This window comes from Uloborus diversus, chromosome 9 (genome assembly GCF_026930045.1).
Source record: "Uloborus diversus isolate 005 chromosome 9, Udiv.v.3.1, whole genome shotgun sequence".
Taxonomy (NCBI): domain Eukaryota; kingdom Metazoa; phylum Arthropoda; class Arachnida; order Araneae; family Uloboridae; genus Uloborus; species Uloborus diversus.
In genome coordinates, this window is record NC_072739.1 from 119,945,143 (window position 1) to 119,968,856 (window position 23,714).

Sequence of the window (23,714 nt, forward strand, 5' to 3'; positions counted from 1 at the left end):
TCAGTTGCATCACTACGGGGTCCTTTTATTCAGAAAATAGCTAGAATTTGTTAAATAAAACCTACACTTTTCTTCTTTTTTTCCAGATGCCAAACATTCAACTGCACCTTTGGCTGCTGAAAATATAGCTGATGCAGTAACGCATGCACGTTTCATGGGAACAGATTCTGCTTCAGATGAGGTTGTTTTGATGAAGATACTTCATGTTTTGAGGCTGCTGTTGCTCACTCCACTTGGTGTGCTCTTAACTAATGAATCTGTCTGTGAAATAATGCAGTCTTGTTTTCGAATTTGCTTTGAAACTAGATTAAGTGGTAATAACCTTTTTTTAATACTGTGTAATTGTTGAATTTACTCACAAAATTCTGTTTACAAGTATTTTACATACAAACAATGAGTAATTCATTAAATAATGTTTTACCTTAAAATTGTTCTTTTAAGTTTCGTTTTATGCTGAAACTCGTGTAAATATAAAATTTCTCTATTAATGCAGCAGTTGGTTGGGTTTTGTTTTTATATCCTTCAAGTTTGTTCTTATATTACTCTTATATTCTACTGCATATAATATAGTTTCAAGTCAACTGTAACTCACAATGAAAATCATTTTTCTTTTCCTAATTTTTCCAATTCTTTTTCTAGAACTTTTGAGAAGATCAGCTGAACATGCATTAATGGATATGGTGCAATTGTTGTTTTCATGTTTGCCACAATTTACTGAAGATTCTAGGTGTGCTTTCATGAAAAAAGTAAGGCTTATAAATGCAATTTGAAATTTTGATTTGACTGTTATAAAAATCTTCTTTTGATTTAATATTAGATGTTAAAAATTGTGTTTTAATGAATGAAAATTTAAATTTTCCATTACTGAAAAAATATATAAATAAGTAAATAACCTATTAATGAAACAAATATATCAATCTTTACTAATAATAAAGCTCAAATTTTGTCTGGATATCTGTCCAGATCTCTCTTGGAATATTTGTCCGAATCTCTGTCGGGATGTCTCTCTGCAACGCGCATAGAGCCTAAACCGTTCAGCTGATTTTCACGAAATTAGGCACAGAATTAGTGTGTAGTAAGGGGTGTGCACCTTGAAGAGATTATTCAAAAATTTGATTTTGTTCTTTTTCTATTCCAATTTTAAGAACATTATACCGATCAAATTATAACGTTGACAAGTAAATTACCAAATTACATAACATAGAACCGTAACATGGGCGAGAAAATTAACATAGCAAATTGGCGAGAAATTCATCATCCATTGTTTGTAATTAGTTGTTTTTTTTTTTTGAGATTTTTTCCAAGTTTATATCTTCTCCTCTTTCATTGATGTTATAGACAGGGTTCGTACGCCCTTGAAAAACCTTGAAAAGTGCTTGAAAAAAAAAGTTCATTTTCAAGTGCTTGAAAACCTTGAAAAAGTTTTAAAACCTTGAAAAAGTTTCTTAGTGCTTAAATTCTTTCAAAAATCAACGAATTGTGCTTAGAAGTTTTAAAAAAGTATTTCACCACTGCAATTTTCTGAACATGTGTTCAGTATGCAACATCGCGAAAAATTACTTCCGTTTGGGATTTCAATCCTTTTGCATCTTGTAAATATTTTGATGTTTTTTACAACCGAAAGATATTTTGACATTTGGTACCTTAGATTAGTTTATTTTTTGTTTAATTTCATTAATTAACAAAGAAATTAATTTGGAAACCATGACAACATTGAACTTACTCGGGTTTCGCGGAAAATTGCTGTTGTGTTTGAAATTTCAATCTTTTTGCATCCTGCAAATATTTAAATATTTTGGCTAATCAAATGTTAGTTTCGCATATGCTACCTTAGATTAGTATATTTTTTGTTTAATTTTAATAAAAAAACAAATAAATTTATTTCATGGGAAACATGCTACGTCGAACAAACTCAGACTTTGCGAAAAATTGCTTCTCGTGTTTGAAACTTCAATCTTTTTGCATCTTGCAAATATTTAAATATATTCACTAATCGGATGTTATTTTCATATTTGCTACCGTAGATTAGCATATTTTATGTTTAATTTCAGTAAAATATAAGTTTATTTTATGGGAAACATGACAACATTAAACTTAATTCGCGAAAATTTGCTTCCCTTGTTTGAGATTTCAATCCTTTTGCAATTTGTAAATATTTTATATTTTTGGCAATTAGTAGTTATTTTGACACTGCTACATCAGATTAGCTTATTTTATTTTAATAACTAAAGAGTTAAAGAATTTATTACCTTGGTCTTGTTTAATTATTTGCTTATTTATTTTTGCAATTTTGAATGATTATCTTTACCTAATTTTTGGTCATAACAGATTTTTTTTAAAAAAAATTTAAATTTCAGCAGTTGGGCACCTAACAAATTAACTTAAAGTTTGTATTTTAAATATAAAGTTGATTTATACAGTTTTATTTATAAGTACATCATTTTTTTATGTCTGCTAAAATAAATAAGGTGTATAACAGGGGTGGTTGTGTTATGATTATTCACTTGAAATCCAGTAGTGTTCGTTTTTATGCTTTTACCTCCCTATATCTCCAATTTTCCCCTTTTCCTCAAATGTTCAAAATTACTACTTTATAAGGGTTGTGGGTACTTGGAGCTTACTGAAAGAGGCTTTAATTGGCAAAGGGGTAGATAGCTTAAGAAGGGTCATTCATCTTCATTTGGATCGAATAAATTGACCAGTACCTGCCTAGCTGACCGCCGCACCCAGCCGTGCGGGGGGCCCGCTACGCGGACCCCCCGGGCGGTGGAACCTAAGGCCTACGGCTAAGAGGTGGGGTGCGTGCGGAGAAAAGTACCTGCCTAGCTAGGCCCAGTACCTGTTGCTGGTTATCAACAGGCACTGGGCATTGTATTTCTATGCAGAATATTTTGACTTAATAAACTATTTTATGAATTGTATGCATAGCAAAAGTTATTGTTGTACATATGTATATTCAAGTAATAGGGGTCTTAGTTTTAAAAATTATTCCCCCCCTCCCTCGCCCCATTTTGCTCTTTGAAACTTTCAGGTAATTTTTTATGAATTCACAAATCACAATTACGCCTGAATATTTTTGCCTTTCTAAATTTAAATTATAATTTCAACAATAACCCATTTTTTCCCAAAATAAAACTACTTTTGTCATAATATATGTCAACTTCTTATGAACCTTTTCAATTTCGAAATATGGCTCTATAAATCTGAACTTGCACATTTATTGTCTGTTGCAAGTTAATCAATGAAAGCTGAATAGGCTCAAGTTTGCATTCAGAGTATTTATCACTGCTTAAGCTGCTTTTGTATATTTTGAGGTGTAGAGACTGGACTGTGGACTTTCATAAACTTTTCTTACTTCCTAAATTTAAATTTACTCGAGGACAGTTGAAATGCCTTATTGGCTGAACAGCTAATAAATGCATACGAATAATTTATTTGCATACTTATAAATGATTTGCAAACCTAATATTTTTAGAACTTAATAGTGCAAACTGAAATAACTTTCTGGGTAGTGTTTTTGTCCTAACCGCCCTTATATTGTAATAAACCACTGTATAGATATTGGAAATAAATATTGAAACCGGGGGGGGGGGGTGACTTCAAAAACTCCTCTCTGGCAATTAGGACTCGACCGATGCATCGGCCTGGCCGATGCATCGGCGCCGATGGTTCAACAATTTAGCCATCGGCATCGGCGGCCGATGCTAACTTGCAGGAAACATCGGCCCATCGGCCTTAAAATACATCGAAAAGCCGATGGAATTGGCCGATGTTTTTGAAAGAAAAAGGACCTTTGCTGTTCTACTTTTCAATACAAAGTAAAGAGAGTTATTGTTTTCATATAAAATTGTTTACTTAAATTTCAGTATGAATTTCTATTTTAGTCACCCCTGAAAGAGTTTTTAATACTACATTCAGATACCAAACAAGTTAATTATTGCGTTGTTTCTTGCAGCTGGATGTACGTATATATCTCTCATAAGTCATAACTCTAAGATGGTAAGCTGTAGAAGGTTAAGTTTTCGTATGTGGGGTGTGCGTACGTGCCAATTGTGCACTTCCTTCTTGTTTTCGATCGGGTGTTCTGAAAAGCCGGTTTACTCACTTTTGTAGCTATTAATTACTTATTTCAATGCAAAACTAATCTAGCGTCTCAGACTGACAATCATTTGGTGATATATTGCCGAATTGGAGATTATGAAAACAAATATGAGATGGTGAAACCGGTTTTTGTGTCATTTTGGTAGATTCATGTTGAACCGACGGTAATTTTTAATTTTTCAATACTTGTAATATGAATCACAGTAATGCAGTCTTTTCTGTATCGCTTCGACGGAGTTACAAGTTTAGGGCCCGTCGAATACATTTTGGTGCCCTATTTCTCTATCGCAGAAGTTGTGAAACATTTATCATAAGCATTTTTGTAACTCCTATGGTGCCCCGATGGTTATGGGGCTTCTCGTGCAATTGCAATATTTGCTATATTTAAAATCCGCCACTGCACGTCAAAACAAACTCTGGTACAAGTTTTAAAATGTTTTTCTGCTCCATGTTTATGATTATTTTGAACTATATTTTTTACGACTATTTTTTGAATTTCCGAGAACACTTGCGTGCCCCTCCTCCCACTCCCTCAATTTCTGAAATTAAATTCTAGTTATACTTCTGAGCTCTTTAAATTAACACCATTCATAAAATTAGAGATTTTTTTTCAAACGTAATTTATTGTTTAGAAATAATTTAGAGCATTAATGTAAGAAATTAATTAAAGACGTTTTGAATGGTGACATAATTCGAAAATCAAAGGGACTTTTGAATTTTTTCTTCAGAAGTGCTGAAGTAGATTCAGAAATTCTTCCGATGCGTTGGTGGTAGCGGTTCTGTACTAAAAAAATGAGACCGAGGTTGGGACCGAAGTATGAGTTACTCAAAAATCAGAGGGTGACCCCTCCCCCCTTAACCCTCCCTCGTCGTTTCGAGCATTTCTTAAATATTTATAGCGATTATTTATTTTGGTCAAGAAATGCCATTTTGCGTACTTGTCATACTTGTTTCACCAATATTTCGTAATGCGCCATCTTTTTTGCATCATTAATAGTGATCGATGTTTTTTCTGTTGTAAGTAAATATTTTTATGTATTTATATAAAATCAATGAATCAGTTATTTTCGTTTTTATAGAAACGTTTCAAGGATTTTCTATTATGCAATTTTTTAAATTTCAGAAAATTATTCTTAAATTTAAAAATTTAATTTGAACGTGTTTGTAAAGCTTCATGAAAGATTAAACAATCACATTTTTCAATATTATGTGTGCAAACATCAGATCAAGTAGAATATTTATTCAGTTATTAACTTGGTGTAAATATTGAGTTTGTTTATTGTAGCTGCGTTTTAAAGAACATCGCTCTTTTTATGACTATTTCTTTTTTCAGCAAAATGTATGTCACTGTTATAGCTTTTATGAAAAATGCAAACTTTTCTTTTCATAAATTTTAAATAAGTGCAAAAATATTCCTATTATGATTTAATATTGTAATTTACCTGTTACCTTTTTTGTTTAATTTGATGACTAAAAAATGTCTACGTGCAATCTTTTCACTTTAATTGCGTAATTTGTTGACGGTTTCATAGTTTTATTCTTTTTTTGAATGATTAAACAACATAATTAAATGTTTTTTAACTATTTTAGTGTACCTAAATCCATACATTATTACAATATTACTGAAATCTTAGTTACATGTTCAATTTAAAAAAAAGAAAAAAAAAATCAATTGGTAAACAAACATTGGTAAAACAAAGAGGGTAAGCAGTCTCTTTGTTTTTCTTCCTTTTTTTTTTTTGGCTGTTCTTGCTCTTTCATCATACAGCAGCCAAAAAAAGAGAAGCATAACTACACCCTATACATATTGTACGTAGTACGATCCAAAAGTTCGGAGACAAGCTGTATAGAACCGTACCCAGAATAGTTCACATTACCGAAACACATCCACCTTTAAAAGGTCACCTTGAGGGACTATGTACTTCGGCTAGTGTTCATAAAACTTTTGGAATCACTCCTGGAAGCCATTTTTCGCTATCTTCTGTGATGCAGCTTTATCTTCACCTGACGGAAGAAAGCGGCGTCCATGCAAATGTTTTTTTGCTGTGAACAGGTAAAAGTCACACGGAGCTAACTTCAACGAAACGTTATTTTACTTGTTTGTCATATCAGAGTATTGACCAATCGAACCGTGCATCCTCAACATGAAAGTCGCCTTCTTCCCTACGATGAAGTTAAAAGCAGCAGCACAAGAGGCCTTACAGGAGGTTGCGTAAAATGTCTTCCAGGAGTGCTTCGAAAAGCTATACGAACGTTGGCAGAAGTGCATAGTCGTCCAAGGTGACTATTTTGTAGATAGATGTGCTTCGGTAATGTGAACTATGCAGGGTAAGGTTGTATACAATTTGTCCTGAACCTTTAGATCATACTACGTACGTATGTGTTTTCAACTTACTATTTCATAACGTTTTTGAGTGACGCAAGTTTACGCGCATGAAGACATCACAAGAGAATTTACGATAATTAACTGAGGAGGCGTTCAAAATGGATATTTCGGTCATCTATATGTTCTTAAATACATATGCATGTACAAATGTGCCGGAAAAACTTGTGAACTTTAAACCGTAAACTAGAAGTTTAGTTCAAAATCTGTTTTTTTTTGTTTTTTTTTGTGATTATACGATTCCTTATTCGTAGAAAGAAAGTAAAATGAAATGAATCAGCGATCCTTTAAATCCCTGATAATCTTATCAATTTATTTCTGTTTGAATTTTTTTTTTTTTTTTGCCATCGGCCGACGGCATTGGCCATCGGCAATCGGCCATTTGGAGGAAAACAATCGGCCATCGGCCATCGGCCGTCTTTGAACAATCGGCCAACAATCGGCATCGGCCCATCGGTCAAAAAATGCCATTGGTCGAGCCCTACTGGCAATGCCATTGAACTTGGGTATTTTAGTTTCTTCCCATAAAATTTAAAAGCACTTATGAAAGGTTTTTTTTAAAGTATTAATTTGCTGATTCTAGAAAATATACAAACCTCTGACTGCTGCAACCTTTGAAAAACCTCGAAATCAAACCTCTTGTTATCTGCTTCTCTTTATGACCAAACTTTTCAAACATTTTCAGAAAAACTTTCAACGCAGTAGATCTTTCATCAAAGCGTCTCTCGTTGTAGAAAAAGCAATTTTGTTTTCCTATACTTTTTTGTATTATTGCCTGTAAATGAAATCTGCGTACAATATTTTTAGTACAAATTTATGATATTGCCTTGAAAACAAAATTTTTTACCTTGAAAAGTACTTGAAAACTGCTTGAATTTTTTTCTGCCTAAAGGGTATGAACCCTGATAGATGCTTTTCACTTTCTGGAATTTCCCCACAAAATACAAAGCTTAATGTCTACAATTTGTTCGCAGCTTTTGTCATTTCTTTTTCTTTCTTCCTTTACCAACCTGTAATTGCTTTCAGTGGAAATATTTTAAATTTAAAAGCAGAAAATGTCTTAATATTAGTTTTCAAATAGTTAGTCCTCAGGATATGGAAAAAAAAACAACTTAATTTTAGAGTTTACATTGGAATGAACAGTTCAATTTGGATGTTGTAATTGACGTTGAAATAACATTGCATATATGGCACAGGGAACCGAGACTTCATTCATCGGTAGTTATAACGGAAGGGTTGCAGTAAAGAGCATTGACTGTATTACTTTTTTTTTTTTTTTATAACTAAATTATCTTCATTTAAAATATTTGTACTATTAAATATTTTCAAAGAACTAAAAAAGAAATAACCTTGCTGTTGGTTAAATTCTTTAATTTGTTTATTGTTAAATTTTCTTAATATTATGAGAATTTACTCATATGATCAATTTTAATCAGCATTACCATTTAAGCACACAACTGAAAGTGTACACTTTTGCTTACAAAGAAAATGTTTCTTTATGTACATCGCACAAATTTCTTGTATTATCTGGTGAAATGGTTGATCTTCGTTGTGATGTCATCTGCACAGTCAGGCTAAGCACAAAAGATGTAACTGCACTTTTTATCAAAATTGAATTACTGTCACGAGATAGTTCTTCATAACATATTTTAGCTACGTACAGTATTTTATGGTCATTTGTGAATGGGAAACATTAAAAAAATTTTTTTTGAAAAAGTGGAGTCTGACAATCAAATTATGGATACGTAAAACTTTTAAAAGCTGTTTCTCGTTTTGACCTCTGCTGCAGGTACGGCTTTTGAGCTTAGCACGGCAGTCACTTGGATTTTGAACTTCTTCTTTATGAAAGTTTGTCTTTAAGAAATAAAGAAAGACCTTTGTGCAGAGAAATAAATGGTAATTTAACAACATTTTAACACACAAAATTAGCAGATTACTGCATACATGTGCTTCAAAGCTACAGAGAACCCCTTTTTCTATGCATCATAGTGAGATTTTGGATGTAACAACATCTGATAACCACTTTTTACCGGATGTCTTTACATCAAAAGCTCACTATTTTTCATTGAAAAGAAGGGTAACTTCAAATCACATTTATGCAGTAATCTGCTAGTTTTGTGCTTTAAAACGCTGTTGATAACAATTTAAGTCTGTCTATGTTCTTTATTTTTTGTGTTAAGTTGTTATAATCTTTTAAACAATTTATTTATTTATTTATTTGTTTTTTTAAATAGACAAAAAAGAAAGGTATGCATTTCTTATAAAAAATTAAGAACTCTACATATGTTTTTAGAAATCTCATTTCTACTTTGTTTTGATATATTTAATTTTTTACTAGCTGTACCCGACGTGCATTGCTACGTCAACAAAAAAATACATAATTGTACTGACTTTCATGACAATCGGTTTTGAACGGGGCAGAAGTTGCTACTCTGCAGTGCCACCTGGTGGCGAGTGGCTTCAATGAGCATATTATGCACCTTCTCCGTGGAAAAATACATATATATATAGCAATTTTCATAATGATCGGTCCAGGTATCAAGTGAAGCCGTGACTATACTCAAATTTTGTACTCACGCAGTTTGCAAGATCAATCAATCGCTAAAAATATCAAATAGAAAAAGTTTTAAATCCCCCCCTTGCATGAAAAGCCATAAAACAATAAAGAAAGAATTTATTTGTTCAAACTGAAGAAAAATGGCAACAGCTAACTTCTTATCAATGAAATCTTTCATGCGAATTAATTTCTGCAGCCGATAATTTTATTCGTATTTATCCAATAGATTGTGACTTAAATTGGAATAAAAAAGGAACTATCGATCGGATTTTTTTCGAACTGGTCTATAAACATTCCCAGTACCAAAAATAACAAATGGTGAAAGTTTCAGCCAAATCTGCCGGGTAGTTTTTGAGTTCATGGATGACATACAGACAAACATTCATTTATATATATATAGATTTGAGCATTGTTTTTATGTGTCTATATGGGTATTAATTTATATTTTATAGCTGAAAATGAGATCAGGAGGTCTTGATACTGGACGAGGGAGTAGGAAAAGGTCTCCTAGATCTAAGAGAAGAAAACATATCCCTCCAGAAACTTTAGAAACTGAAGCCAAATCTTCAAGTAAACTATCACAAAACTCTGTTCCTGAGTCATTTCCTAAAGAATTGGACATATCTGGTGAAACAAGCCCAGTTTCCTTACAAAGTTGCCAAGAAGCTTTACTTTGTAACGAGCCTTTAGAAGAATGTACAAATGTTTCTGTGTTTGAAAGTTCTCTCAGTACACCTAATGAGGAGGTGAAAGAATGGGTTGATAGTCCTGTGCCACATTTAAGTTCAAATACTGATGAAACTGATCAAAATCAAGAAAAGTCAGAATCTTTTACAGTTCAAGTAAGAAAATGTAATTCATAACTTGTTTTGTACCTGTATCTAATTAGCATTTTGTACTAACATTTGTGTTCAATATCAAGCAGAGCAGGAGTATGTACAGACTACCATTTTAGGGGAGGTCGTGCTAAAGAATAGGGTTTCAATCTGCTTGGGTGTCAATAAAAAGCTCCAAATTGGCCAGGAATAAGCCATCTACTGTCTGACCACGGACTGTATGGAAAGGCAAACATCCGATTTAAAGGCAGAAAAAGACACATCTATTAGTTTTTAGGGATGCTAGCTTTTGCAGATGCATGTTAGCCTCCAAATTAAGCAGAGTCTTATTCCAATGAGTGGAACACACACATCAAATTTTTCTTTTCCCCCTCATTCAGATGTCTCAACTGATGTTTGCCAACTCCATGCAATCCATGATTGAACAGTAATGGGCTTAAGTATTACTACTTAGTTTCATCAGCAATGAAAGGATTATTATGAAAGGATTATTAATGAAAGGATAATTATTTCAAATGCAGCGAAGTAGGAGCAGAGCCCTCTAAGTTCGCTCTTATTTTGTGATAAATACTACATTTTGTTTGACACTATGGTCTTTTTCTATATTTCTTAATCAAAAATTTTTAAGTTTAGTCTATCATGTTTTTCCCCCCTCAAATAAAAGGTTAGACTGTCAACTTTTGTCAGTAATGCATCTGAATGTTTCCAATGAGTTTTTCTTCTTTGACTGAAACTGATGTTAAACTAACAATCCTTACAGCGTCCCCCCCCCCCCAAAATAGAACCAGTTATTGAGTTTCATTTTTATCCATACTTGCCTCAATAAGATTAAATAAATATGTAGATCACTAGATAAGTGACTGACAAAACAATTAGACACTATATTTACAAAAAGAAGAAAAAGAAAAATAGAATAGAGTGGCGAGTAAAATTTTTAGGCAGTTTCTTTTAAATATGTAATTTAAGACTAATTTATTTTAAGAAAATATTACTTTGAAACATGTCCAAGCTAAATTTATTTCACATTTTGAACATGGACTTCATTTAACTTCTTTCAGACTTATTTTTCAAAAAATTGTTCTAGTGCTAATTTGAATCATGTGGCACTTTTGTTGTTGTTGCTGTACGTTTGCACCTCTGTTAATGTCATTTTAAAATTGGATTTGAACCACATTTTTATTGATTGTGTTAACGGTTGAAATTATTATTCTTATGCATTGAATCTCATTTTAATGTTCTATTTTAGCCATATTCTGTTGACCTTGCATGTGTTCGAAGGGACAGCATTGGTAACAATGCATTGCCTGGTGAATCTCTTGAAACAGAAAATCAGGTTAGTCTCAGTTCATTAATTTTTAAGTGAATCATAAAATTTGTTTACCTGAAACAAAACCTGAGAGCAGAAGGAAATATATGATTACTGGTAAAATTTAGTATAGAGTTTTAAAACTTTTTACAAAGGTTGCCAGCAAGTTGTGAACACACACTTACAATGGAGTTTTGGAAAACAGTTTAGAAATAGACTGTAACTATAGTCGTAACCGTCTTTTACAACCAGTCTCATCAAAATCAGTTAGCTCATTAGCTTTAACTCGTAGTTTGCTCTTTCCAGTCAATGAGAAGGGGAAGACAAGGTAACATAGTGGAAAGACATTGACCTCTTATATTCAAGTTTACAAGTTCAAGCACAGCCCTAGTTGGTGGATTTTCAAGGAGCAAAATATCCACAGCAACCATGTCGTTTGATTATATAGCTTGTTAAATATCATTTGTGTGTGGATATGGCTTGGATGCTCTCAACTAAATTAAATTCATAGTGCAATTCACATCATTAGAGACCAGGTGCTTCTGTCTTTGTGGAAACTGGATGCCATAATTCTCAACTTTCAGCTTCCACCAATAGGTTCACATTAAAAAAGGGTTGCCAGTCCCTGTGGAATGCACTCTTTTACAAATGGTTAGAAGAAAGTAAACAGCTCTATTAGGGAGAAAAAAAACATGGCGTTAAAGTTTTTCAAAAACCCATATTTTTATCATCAGGATATCTTGCAACCTTTATTCTTCAATGTTTTGAAATTTGTCATTGAAGAATAAAAGCTCGATGATTTTAAACTCTTGATACTTAAGCATTAAAACAAAGAAAAAGAAAAAAAACCTTCTGATCTATGTAAAAAAAAAAAAACTATACTGTAACCAAGAGTGCCAACCTAGGGGGGGGGGGGGGGGTTCATGGTGCAGACTGGGCCATTGAAATTTTTTGAGGGATATTTTTCTGATTTGGGGAGATATCTCGTTATTTAGGGGGGGCAACCCTGCTGTAACTACAACATGGGGAACCATTGTCTGTCAGCAACATTTATAAGTAATTTTGGAATTTGTGCATAAGATCTTTTACTTAAAATACACCGCCAGCTCATTTATTCCATCCGAGGACTACAGTTTCATGCTTTTTAGCACTCATCAGCCCGGAATAGGAATCATATGAGCTGGAGGTGAAAAATCTCTTAAGGGAGCCAAGAGAGCCAAACAAACTGGTAGCTAATTCAGAATTAGCAAACCAAATGACCGACCACAGCAATGTGTGCGGTTCAACTCAAAGATTGATGGCAAAGCCAAGGTATTTTGTAGTAAGTTACCACCCTAAAGCCAGGGGTAAGGACAAACGCTCGGGACGCTTGGGAAAACCCTAAAGCCAGGGCTACAGCTTTAGGGAGGTAACTTACTACAAAATACCTTGGCTTTGCCATCAATCTTTGAGTTGAACCGCACCATTGCTGCGGTCGCTCATCTGGTTTGCTAATTCAGCATTTGCTACTAGTTTGTTTGACTCTCTTTGCTCCCTTAAGAGATTTTTCGCCTCCAGCTCATGTGATTCCTATTCCGCACTGATGAGGGCTAAAAAGCACGAAACTGCAGTCCTTGGATGGAATAACTGAGCTGGTGATATATTTTAAGTATTTCTGCCTTAGCCCTGTCTTTAGGGTGGTAACTTACTACAAAATACATAAGATCTTTTATTCCTTATTTAATAAACATCTCTGTTTCATTCTTGTATCAGTTACCATTTCTGAGTTATTTTATTTTAATATTACTCAGCTCTTTGTGAAATTCCCTGTATACTATACTTTAATTATGCTGTGGCAAGCTCAGCAAGTAAGTTAGTAAACTTCTCTGGTTCATTTTCCAGATGTGCAATTAAAAGTAAACATTTGGTTAGGGTTGAAACTTTTCCAAAGCTGTTCCAGGGTGCCAAATTTTTCAAATTTATTTTTCCCAGAATTTTGGTACAAAAAAACTTATATGTTATTTGTTGTAATTTGTTAGAGAAAATCAAAATGGCAGTTATTAAAAATGCAATTTGCTGCATGAAATAATGCATTATAAAATGTGTAATCAATTTTTATTCTCCTTCACTAGTTATCAAGAATATTTCTTTTTTAGAAAAAGAACCGAGAGTTTTTTTTTTTTCTTACTTAGTTGCAAAATGTGTAACTGTACGATGTTAATTATGACTGAGCTAAGAAGCTTTTATCCGACAAAATGACTGGTTTAAATTTGTCACACATCAAGTTGTAACATTTTGAAGAAAAATTTAAATATTTTGAATGTCCAACATTTTTTTTTCATTTCCCTTCATGATATTTTTCTGCAATCTCAAGGGCAAAACAATTAATGAGACATTGGAGAATTTTTTAGGTTAAATTAATAGTGTTTTTTCTTTTTTTTCTGTAGAACCTGCAGGATTTATCTTTAAAATCTATCGTAGTAACATGAAAATTAAATTATGAAACAATGATTGAAGAAAGTTGATTGTTTAATGTTGGGTCAAACATGGTTTTTATTTTTTTCTGACAGTTGTTGGTAAATGTTCATTTTGTGATTTTGATCTGTGGGAAGCTTTTTTCTCACTTGAGAAATTTTTCGTACTCTTTGAGTTCAAAATTGTTCAAAAGAAAAGGCTTGTAAGCATTTGATAAATAAAATGCTGAAGATTAGCCATATCAAAAATACAACCATTTGAACATGTTTGATTTGTTCATGTATTGTGTTCATTTATTAATTTATATCTTTCAGGTATAAAAATGCTAAAATTTATCTTTAATTTGAAGGTTAAAATTTCTGAGCATGATATTAGCAGTGAATCTGGTAGTGTAAATGCTGATGTTCCTGATGATGCATTAGCTGAACATACTGATACAGACTATGTAAGCCCTCGAGGTGTAAGATTCACCCCCCAAACGCAGCCAAAAGAAGGTATGTTTTGCTCATGGCTTCTATGTATAATCTTGTCATGTAATACATAGACTTATGTGTGTTTGTGTGATCTAAAAATTATCAGCCTATGCCCAAACAGGGGCAATATGCAATTTGCAATACGCTGTATGACAGTGCTTCATTACAATGACACAACACAATCTAATACGTAAAAAAAAGTGGTGTTTATAATGAACTTGACCATAATTAATAAGTTAAAAGAATAGACGGGAGAAAACAAAACAATGATAATGTTTTCATCCATGACCTTGTGAAAAAGTTATGATGTAATCCAGATGTAAGTCCAATTTTTATACAGTTGTTAAAAGTTTTCTCCGTAAGTAGGGAAATGTGGGGCAAAGTGGAATTTCTTAGTAGCTTATTTTTTTCAAAATGAACAATTTGGAAATTTGTTCCGAATTAGTTAATACAGGGGTAAACATATGTGCCAAAATAATCATAACAACAATAATAATAACAGCAATAAGGTCAAAACATAAGTAAATAACATATATACCGAAAGAAAGAAAAAAAATAATTAATATCTCTTTAAACTCACTTGTAACTTGTTGTTCACTTGTAACTTGAAGTAAAGTTTTTAAATTTAATCATTCTTTTTTGCTTTTTTTTAAAAAGCCTTTTTGAATTTGCTTTTGGTTACATGTATATATATATTGTTTACATGTATATATGAACATAAAAGCAAACAAATTTTAAAAATAGGTATCAAAGCACAATAACTTAAATGGGCACTAAAGCAGTTATGTATAAGTCACAGATGTTTCTGTGTGTGAAATATGTCAGTAAAGTTATATTGTCCGACGTGCCCAGGGCATATAAAAATTCTGATCAGTAATGAATCTTTTATTCCAGGGTGGCGACAAATCAGGGAGATCAGGGAAAAGTCAGGGAACTTAAATTGATCAGGGAAATATCAAGGAATTTCGAAAAAATATAAAAAATTCAGGGAAAATCGATCAAATGAAGACACATTTTTTTTTTTTTTTTTTTTGCATTGCAAAATTAAATACATTTGTTTCCTATGCATTTTCCACCAAATATTTGTTTTAAAAAAAAAGTAAAATTATTGAGGTGCGATTATACACTGACACATGTTTGTGCATTTTTTCCCCTTAAGGTCAAAGTACTGAATCTTGAGTTATTAACCACAGGATAAACTTCCTAAGCTTCTGTATCTGTAAAGTTGTTTATTTTACGTAGTTTGAATTTTTCTGCCAGGCGTTCCATGCTACACAAAATAAACAACCCTACAGGTAAAGAGGAAGCCGCAATTAAAGACTTTGCTCCATTGCCTTTACTCATTGTCTTGAAGTAGCTAGCGTCCTGTAATCACAATTTCAAGAAAAAAACTTTTTATTTTAAAAATTGATACTGCTAAGAGCTTAAAAGGTACTTTACTTGGCATTTTCTATTTAATTGCTAAAATTGAATGTTAAATGAAAATCAACTTTGTTTTTTGCCATGTCACTTTAAATTATACGAAGGGTTTTTTTTTTTTTTGTTTTTTGTTTTTTTTTTTCAGACATTAAAATTCTTTTATTTTAAAACCAAGTTATACACTATAAATTTTGAAATTAATTATTGCTTTTTACATTTTAATGTTGTTTGTTACAAAAGATTTTTTTTCGACTAATAATAAAATCATTTGAAGTTCAGTTGTGTACATAAGTGAATATTTTTACTATTTTTTAATAGTTAAAATGCTGTATTCCGTCATTAAAACCTAAGTTCTTGATTAGAGAATAGCTCAATATGACTGGTTGTTTAAAAGGTTCCAATCTGTTTTACATAAATATGTCCATTATTTACGTAAGTAAAACTGCATTTACTTCTATACTTTCACAATTACTTGTTATTCTTGCAGCAACAATTATGCTGCTTGAAAATTCAGTTCAAAATTATTTCAAAATAAAGTTTTTTAGTTTTATCACGATTAGACATGTCTTTAAGAGTGGTTTCAATAATTTATTAGTATTCTTATGTTAACAGGTTACTGGAAGTAAAGTATTTGCCTTAGATTTCCTGTAATATTTCTCCATAGATATTTTAATATACCATTTTTACTAAAAAAAAGCTTATTTTCAAAATATTTTTTAATTAACAGCTTAAAACATTTTAAACACTGCATTTTATTTAATATGCAGTGGTTTTCAGGTAGGGTAAAGGAAGAAAACCATTATCCATGGTAACGTAAATCAGGGAAATTCAGTGAACGTAATCAGGGAAATCAGGGAAAAGTCAGGAAACTTTTTTTTGCCATTCCTGTCGCCACCCTGTACTCTTACATGTCCGGTTGGGCATGCAATTGTTATAACTTTCTAATTAAGTTAACTGCATTTTAATGCAGATTTATTATGTATTATTTATTTAAACCTTTTTTATGTTTTATATTGAAATAATTCTTGATTCAGTTTAAATTAGTTTTTTATCTGATTAATGCTGTATGACAAATTCAAATATTTTTGTTATAATACAATTAAAAAAAATGAGCATGTAAAAATTTTTATTCAGGTATGTATTTTTTAGACAAACATGCTCGGCGGGGCATGTCAAATTTTAAAGATTTTCCAAGCCCTGAAATATACATAGTTGTTCCAAATTGATGCAAAATTAAAATTTTTGCTGCTGCAAGCTACTCCAAGTTAGCAATGTTACAGCTCCAGGTTGCTCCAAATTTGCCGTTTTACTGCTTGAGGCTGCTCCAAACTCACTATTTTCCTGCTCCCAAGATTGCTCCAAAAGCGAGTTTTGGTCGGCACATCTCTTACAAGGTTTTTTTTTGGAGCAATCACGACTGCTAATTGTTTTCATTTGACAGTCCGTGATGTTTGGTTCCTTTTTCAACCTCACCGTCCTCTGCAGGCGCGACTCCTTCCGGTAGCCACTTCTCCTGGTCAGTGGCGTCCATATCCTACACCCACGCACGCTCATACACACTCACTCACACACATACACATGCCAATGTGCATACACACAGGTCTATGCACACACACAAGCTTACACATACACAACTACACACAGGTAACCGCCCAAGAGGAGGGGCAGGCTTGGAGGGACAGGAGCCGTTTCTAGAAACAAGTGAGTGGGGTAGTAACCAATGAGTAGGGTCCTGTCGCAACTTGTGATTGCAAAAAACATAGTTTGAATTCAAAATTTCAGAATTCAAATAAATTTTAAAAATTTAAAAGATTTTTTTTAAAATCTAATCTATACATATAATAAAATAAGATGTTTGTGTGTGTGGCGCACTTCCCGGGAAAACGGTAAGGGCTAGAAAGATGAAATTTGGTATACAGTTGCAGTTTTTGCCAAAGATGTGCACCTCGGGCTTCGATTTTTGAAATTTTAATTAGAAAAAAAGTTATTTAATGTTTTATGTGTTTTTTTGCACTTTTTAGTACATTTTACCTCACAGACCCCGAACCAAACGTACCACACAAATATTTTTTGTACTATAGTGTAGGAAATTTAATTTCAAATATGATGAAGGAAAAAATTTTGAAAATAGAGCGGTTTTTATATTTTTTATGAATTTTTGAAAAAACCTTTAATTTGCATTCTTTCCTGGGTTTTATTTTTTTCTAATATCATCCTGGGAGAAGTATCAAAGCCTCATTTCTAAAATTTAAGTTGGTAATAGTAAAAACATTTCGCCCTCTTCAGAAGAAAAAAGTTCTTAAAAATACGCAATAGTTTTTTTTTTTTAAATTTTTTTAATGCTGAACACATCACGTCTTTCCACGCATCGGTCGAAAAAAAGCGTTCTTCAATCTTTCATGTCTCTGACGTCACTATTTGGATTTCGATTCGATATTTAGGATGGAATCTTAATCGCAAACAAATGTTAATCTTTTTTTTTACCTATATAGTTTACTTCTACATTTTATGAAGTGATGACCCCGTGTTTTTCCGACAGTGCTTGCTTTTTTTCTTTCTTTTTTTTTTGTTTTATTTAGGGATTGCATTTATTTCTTTTTCCATTCCCCCCCCCCCCCCCGCCCAAACTGGACGTTTTGCTGTATCTATATTAGCTACATTTCATAGTTGTGCGCATTTATTTCAATAAAAACAGCGAGATTTTTTTTCTGTGTCAAATGCTACTTTTTGCACACAACGGGGAATTTTGGGGATAACTTTTTTTTTTGCTCTACTTGAATAAAAAAAAGCGATTTTTTGAGTGATCTTTGTTTTTATTAGGAAATGGGCGGGGAGGTTAAAATAAATAGAGCTGGATAAGAAAATTAAGAGATAGATCGTAAGGGTAGATAGCCGCCGAAGGCGGCAATCTTGGCTTTGAAATGTGTATGGCACAAAAAAAGATAGAGATGGATTGATTAATACTGCTGTCAATTTTATTTAAACAACCGCCGCAGGCGGAAAACTTGAAGTAAAAAGGTAAATGACAAGTTAGCCAAACAGCCGCCGTAGGTGGCTGCCTGCATAGAATGGCGTAAGAAGGCGAACCAGCTGGTCGCCGCAGAACGGTAAGATCTAGAAATTATTCTATTCAAATTAATAATAGTATAGATATAGATTGATTGATACCGCCATGAAATTTATTTAAGCAGCCGCCGAAGGCGGCAACCTTGGTGTAAAAAGGCGGACCAGCTGGTCGCCGCAGGCGGCTAGTATTCAATATATGTACAGCTTGTACACTTGAAAAATTGCAACTAAAAGTTGAAAAGTGCCTTTTTTCTAAAATACTTTGTATTCTTTAATGAATAATATATTTCTGATTAAACGTTCTTTGTCTGTGAATGCTTTGTTATTGTTATCATTACTTTAATTAACATTTTTCTTTTCCTTATGAAGGTTCTGGACCTTTAGTGCCATATGGTCTGCCTTGTGTAAGGGAGCTATTTCGATATTTGGTGTGTTTAGTCAATCCTCATGATCGTCACAATTCAGAAACGATGATCCAAGTTGGTCTCAATCTAATAACTGTGGCGTTGGAAGCAGGAGCTGATAACCTTGGACGATTTGGGTCCTTCTTAGTTTTAATACGAGATGAGACATGTAGAAATTTATTTGCTGTAAGCTTGCTTTCCTTTTTTAAGTAGTGTCTTTTATTTCAACTGTTTCTAGTTTGCATTCATTTCTTGTGAAGGGGAAAATAGAATGACTAAGCAAATTCTAGACACAAACATATAAATAAATAAATAAATATGTATGAAGTGTTTGGTGTTGAAACTAGCTCAATCTGTTTCTGAAATTTTTACAGGAGTGAAAAGCCATTTAATGTATTACCCACATAATTTTCCAAAAGAAATTAGCTTTTGTTGTATTTATGTATGATTTCATTTATTATGCATAGTGTACGACTTTATTTATAGTTCTAATGTAGTTTTTTTTTTTTTTACTTATTTGTTTTATTTTTGAATTATTTTTTAATGCAGTTTTTTTATTATTATTATTTCTTTTTCTCTGAATTTAAAATATATCAAGATGTTTTCTAATAATGGTGAAAGATTACCAAGTTTATGTCATTCAATATTTTTAAATTTTTGTGACAAAAGTATTTAACTAATTAATTTTATTTTTGCATGACTTAGAGGTTATGGGTTTTCCATATTAATCCTGCATCAGCTGGCATGCGGAAAATAAGTGAGGTTGACCAGGGTTAAATTTTTTGGCATGTCATAAAACTCGGTGGGGTTTTTTTTGGTGATGGGGGGGGGGGGAGGTAACTGCAAATATTTGTTTGTTTAGTAATAATTGTAAAACATTTTAATTTTAAGACTACAAATGTTTGTATTGTTGTGGTATTTTCTTTCTTTTAATTATTCTCAATCAATTAGATTTTCCTTGTCAGAATAACAAAAAAAGCCATTGTTAATTAAAAAACTAATGAAATTAAACAAATTATTAATACTAGAGAGAGAATATATAGAAATTAAATTAATTTTTAAGTTAAAACATATATCTAAATAACAGAATTTTTTAAAAATATATTAAGCACTTTTCATAATGCTCTCAAAAGGACAAAATACCTTTTCTGAGTCAGAAAGAACAATTTAAGTATTCCTGTAGTTCTCAATTATTCCAAGAAAAATGACACCACAAATGAAGAAAAGTGCGACTCAAGTCACATCAGAGAATTTCTTATCATTATCTAGCTTTCAATCATAAACTTGAGTGTTGAACTATATGCATATTTTTCTGGGAAAGTTTGGTTTGAAATGAATTGAGCCGCACTTTTCTATGTTTGTGGTGTCATTTTCTTGTAATAATTGAAAATTACAGGAATATTTAAATTGTCATTTCTGACTCAGAAAGTTATTTTGTCCTTTTGAGTGCATTATGAAAAATGCTTAGTATTTTTTATAAAATCCTGTTATTTTATTCTTTTCAATGTAAATTAATTTCAGAAATAGAATAATGTTACCATCACAAAACTTCACCTTATTTTCACATATAAAATGCTTTATACTAAAAGAAAAAGAAAACCTATATATGTATCTAAAATTTAAAACAATTGGAACTAAAAATTAATCCTTGTTCCTCTCTAGGATTTATTTGTGTACTAATTTAATTGGAACCATTTAACTATTAAAGGTTCCACCAACAAATTTATGTTTCACAACCATACAAGTTACTCGTGATCCTAATATGTCTCTTTACTTAGCCCGGTTTTCAATTATTGGCATAAATGAAGATAAAAATCCTACGAGATCAATTGACAGTGAATACATTTCATGCTTGCTTCAAAGAAACCTCGACTCAAAATTTTATTATTTTTACTATTAACATTACTGTTGCAAGGCAACAAAATTTGTAACAATTGGTTTTATATTTAAAAATTCAATGGGGAAATTTCATAAATTAGCTGTTTTCCACCCTAACCAAAATAATTTTATTTTAGATTTTTAATTCTTCAGCATCATTTAGTGAAATCTCAAAGTCTCTAAGTGGTCTAGTTGCTGAGATATAAGCAAAAGCTGGCCTCAGATTTTTCCATGACAATCAGTGGAAGTCTAATAAAAGTGCTGAAAAATTAAATTAAGTATATTTTTCCAACCTCATTTTTTCTGGCATGACGTAAAGCACTTGGCAAGGATTTTTGAAAACCTGTTGAACCCCAAATTTTGTCGCATACAAGCTGATACAGGACAATACAGTAGCAATATTGCTGTTAATTGGTTTTATTGTTTGTAATTATTTGTAAATATATATGCTAGAAACAAACAAGAAACAAAATGCACAAATTTGCAAATTTGTGCATTTTATGCATTGTTACTTGTGATATTGTTTAGTGATATTTTTGTATAAATTAATGCTTGTTTATTTCTGATAATTTATTTTAATATAGCTCTTGTCTACTGAACGTCTAACTGTGTTTGCTGCTGCATTGCGAGTTTGTTTTCTCCTTTTTGAAGCTCTTCGAACTCATTTAAAATTTCAGTTAGAAGTAAGTTTTAAGATAAATTTTTTCTTAGTAACATTTTTGCAATTTTTGCTGAATTGGATATTTAATTTTTTTTTCTTTCTTTTTTTTATTTAGATGTTTCTGAAAACCTTATTAGAAATGATAACTGCAGATTCTTCTAAAATATCATATGAACAAAGAGAAATTTCCCTTGATTGTGTTGCACAACTATGGCGTATTCCAGGATTAGTAACAGAATTGTACATTAATTATGACTGTGATCTGTATTGTTCAAATCTCTTTGAAGATATTACAAAAATGCTGTCTAAGGTATTCTGATTTTCTTTTTATTAGAAAAAGCTTCTTTATAACATTTTATTTAAACAAATATTGGCCAGTTTGAGACCAGACCCTCTTTGTCGTAAGATCATGCCTCAATGTTCATGATGACATTATGACCATGCCATCAATGTTTAACTCTGTATACCATCCCAACTGTGTTTAGACTTGTTGCTAGTAGGGCAAAGATGGTGCAGATAAAATCATTTTATGTTACTATATATCTAAAATAATGTGATTTTTTGAATAAATTTGTTACACTAGTTTATCAAATTTGATCTTTACGATTGAAAACCCTTTTCAGAATGCCTATCCTGTATCAGGATTATATTCAGTTCATCTTTTATCTCTGGAAGCACTCCTAGCTGTAGTTGAAAATATTGAAAATCATTGCCAATGTAGGATGTTAAACCAGACTCAACTTTTTCAAGAAATAGACACATCAGTAGCTTCAGGTATGATATTGAAGTATCCTGCTCATTTCATTTTTAAGTAGCAATTTAACAGTAGTTATATATGTATATTAAGGTGGTCCAAAGGGGAAAAAAGTGTATTCTTCACAAGCCTGCCCTTGTCCTATATGATATTACAGAATTAAAGGGGAATAACTAAGTGAATTGTTCAATATTTAAACATTGCAAACATTTAGTATTTGAAAATGCTGATTTATCATGGAGAAGGTGGTGTTTTTGCTAAAATGCCAATATATTGGTGAAATGTAATTAAGTATAGAAATATTGCGGAAAAGGTATTTTAGTTTTACAAACTTCATAATGCATGCTTGAAACACTAATGTTACATACAGCATTTTCTTTGCTGAGATTTAATTAAGATCATTTGCCATCAGCATCACCTTCTTAGTAATTAAAAATATTTCTCAATGCAGCAGAAGAAAGTTCTCAAGACATTTCTTAATAATTTAATAAATGGTAATAGATTTATTTCAAAGGGTCTCATAAAGAGGTTACAAACGGGGAAGTTTTACAAGTTAGCGATAAAAGTTTAAACCTTTAATTGTTCTTGACCCTAGATGTACCACAATTTATGCACATTTTGATTTGGTAAATTGCTTTGTGGAACTAGGGTAGCAATAAAAAGAGAAATACTTTTAATTTATATATTTTTTTTCATATCATTTTGGACGATCCTAAAATATACCTTTCACTTTAGCTTCTAAAAGTGAAAAAAGGCAAGAAAACAGATGAATAACATGAAGCTAAGTTTAGTGCAACATCAGAAAGAAAACTCTGAATTCACTTTGATGGCTCTTTGGGAAAGTTTAGTTCCCACTTGCTATGAAGAAATAGCCTAAAGTAAATCCTTGCCCTTTCCCCTGATGATGCATCAGACATAGCTTCACATTTTTCATCTATTTTCTTATGTTTTCTTTTTTAATTTGCTGCTTAGTTGATATTTTTGTACTTATTTTGTTTCAGTAGCTTTGCTTTGACATTTTCTTTGCGACATTCCCTGTTGTTTCTTCTTTATGTAATTTGTATCCTTTATTCACTTGTATATAACTGATAAAAGTATATACGAGTCGATTAAGGATACAAATTTGTTTTTGCATATCTGTCTGCCTTTCCTTGCATCAATTAAAAGATATGTAAGTTTTTCTGTTTGTGTATTTCAATTTATATCTTGGTTTTGTACCTGCATCATTGAGTTATCTAACAAGTTGGAAAGCGATCTGAGTGGTCCATTTTTTTGAATTTTATTATTATTTTTTTTATCTCTCTCTCTCCAAGAAGAAATTTGATTCTCAGTTAATGATTCCAAGTTTTTTTTTTTTTTTTTCATCATTTATGTTTCATTCAGTAGTACAAAAGCCCTCTTGAACATGTTGCCGAACTATAA

The 23,714-nt window shown here is 31.9% G+C and overlaps 1 protein-coding gene across 1 annotated transcript in view; it reads left to right on the plus strand.

The window, feature by feature from the left end:
- The window catches only part of LOC129229328 (Golgi-specific brefeldin A-resistance guanine nucleotide exchange factor 1-like), an 86,409-nt gene that overhangs the window by 13,660 nt on the left and 49,035 nt on the right, over window positions 1-23,714 (plus strand). Inside the window, exons 4-12 of the mRNA XM_054863620.1 lie at window positions 87-314; window positions 640-746; window positions 9,494-9,883; window positions 11,124-11,210; window positions 13,987-14,131; window positions 18,965-19,185; window positions 21,462-21,560; window positions 21,654-21,848; window positions 22,162-22,312. Of these exons, the coding sequence (XP_054719595.1) occupies window positions 87-314; window positions 640-746; window positions 9,494-9,883; window positions 11,124-11,210; window positions 13,987-14,131; window positions 18,965-19,185; window positions 21,462-21,560; window positions 21,654-21,848; window positions 22,162-22,312 (1,623 nt within the window). The remainder of the gene's footprint in view (window positions 1-86; window positions 315-639; window positions 747-9,493; window positions 9,884-11,123; window positions 11,211-13,986; window positions 14,132-18,964; window positions 19,186-21,461; window positions 21,561-21,653; window positions 21,849-22,161; window positions 22,313-23,714) is intronic.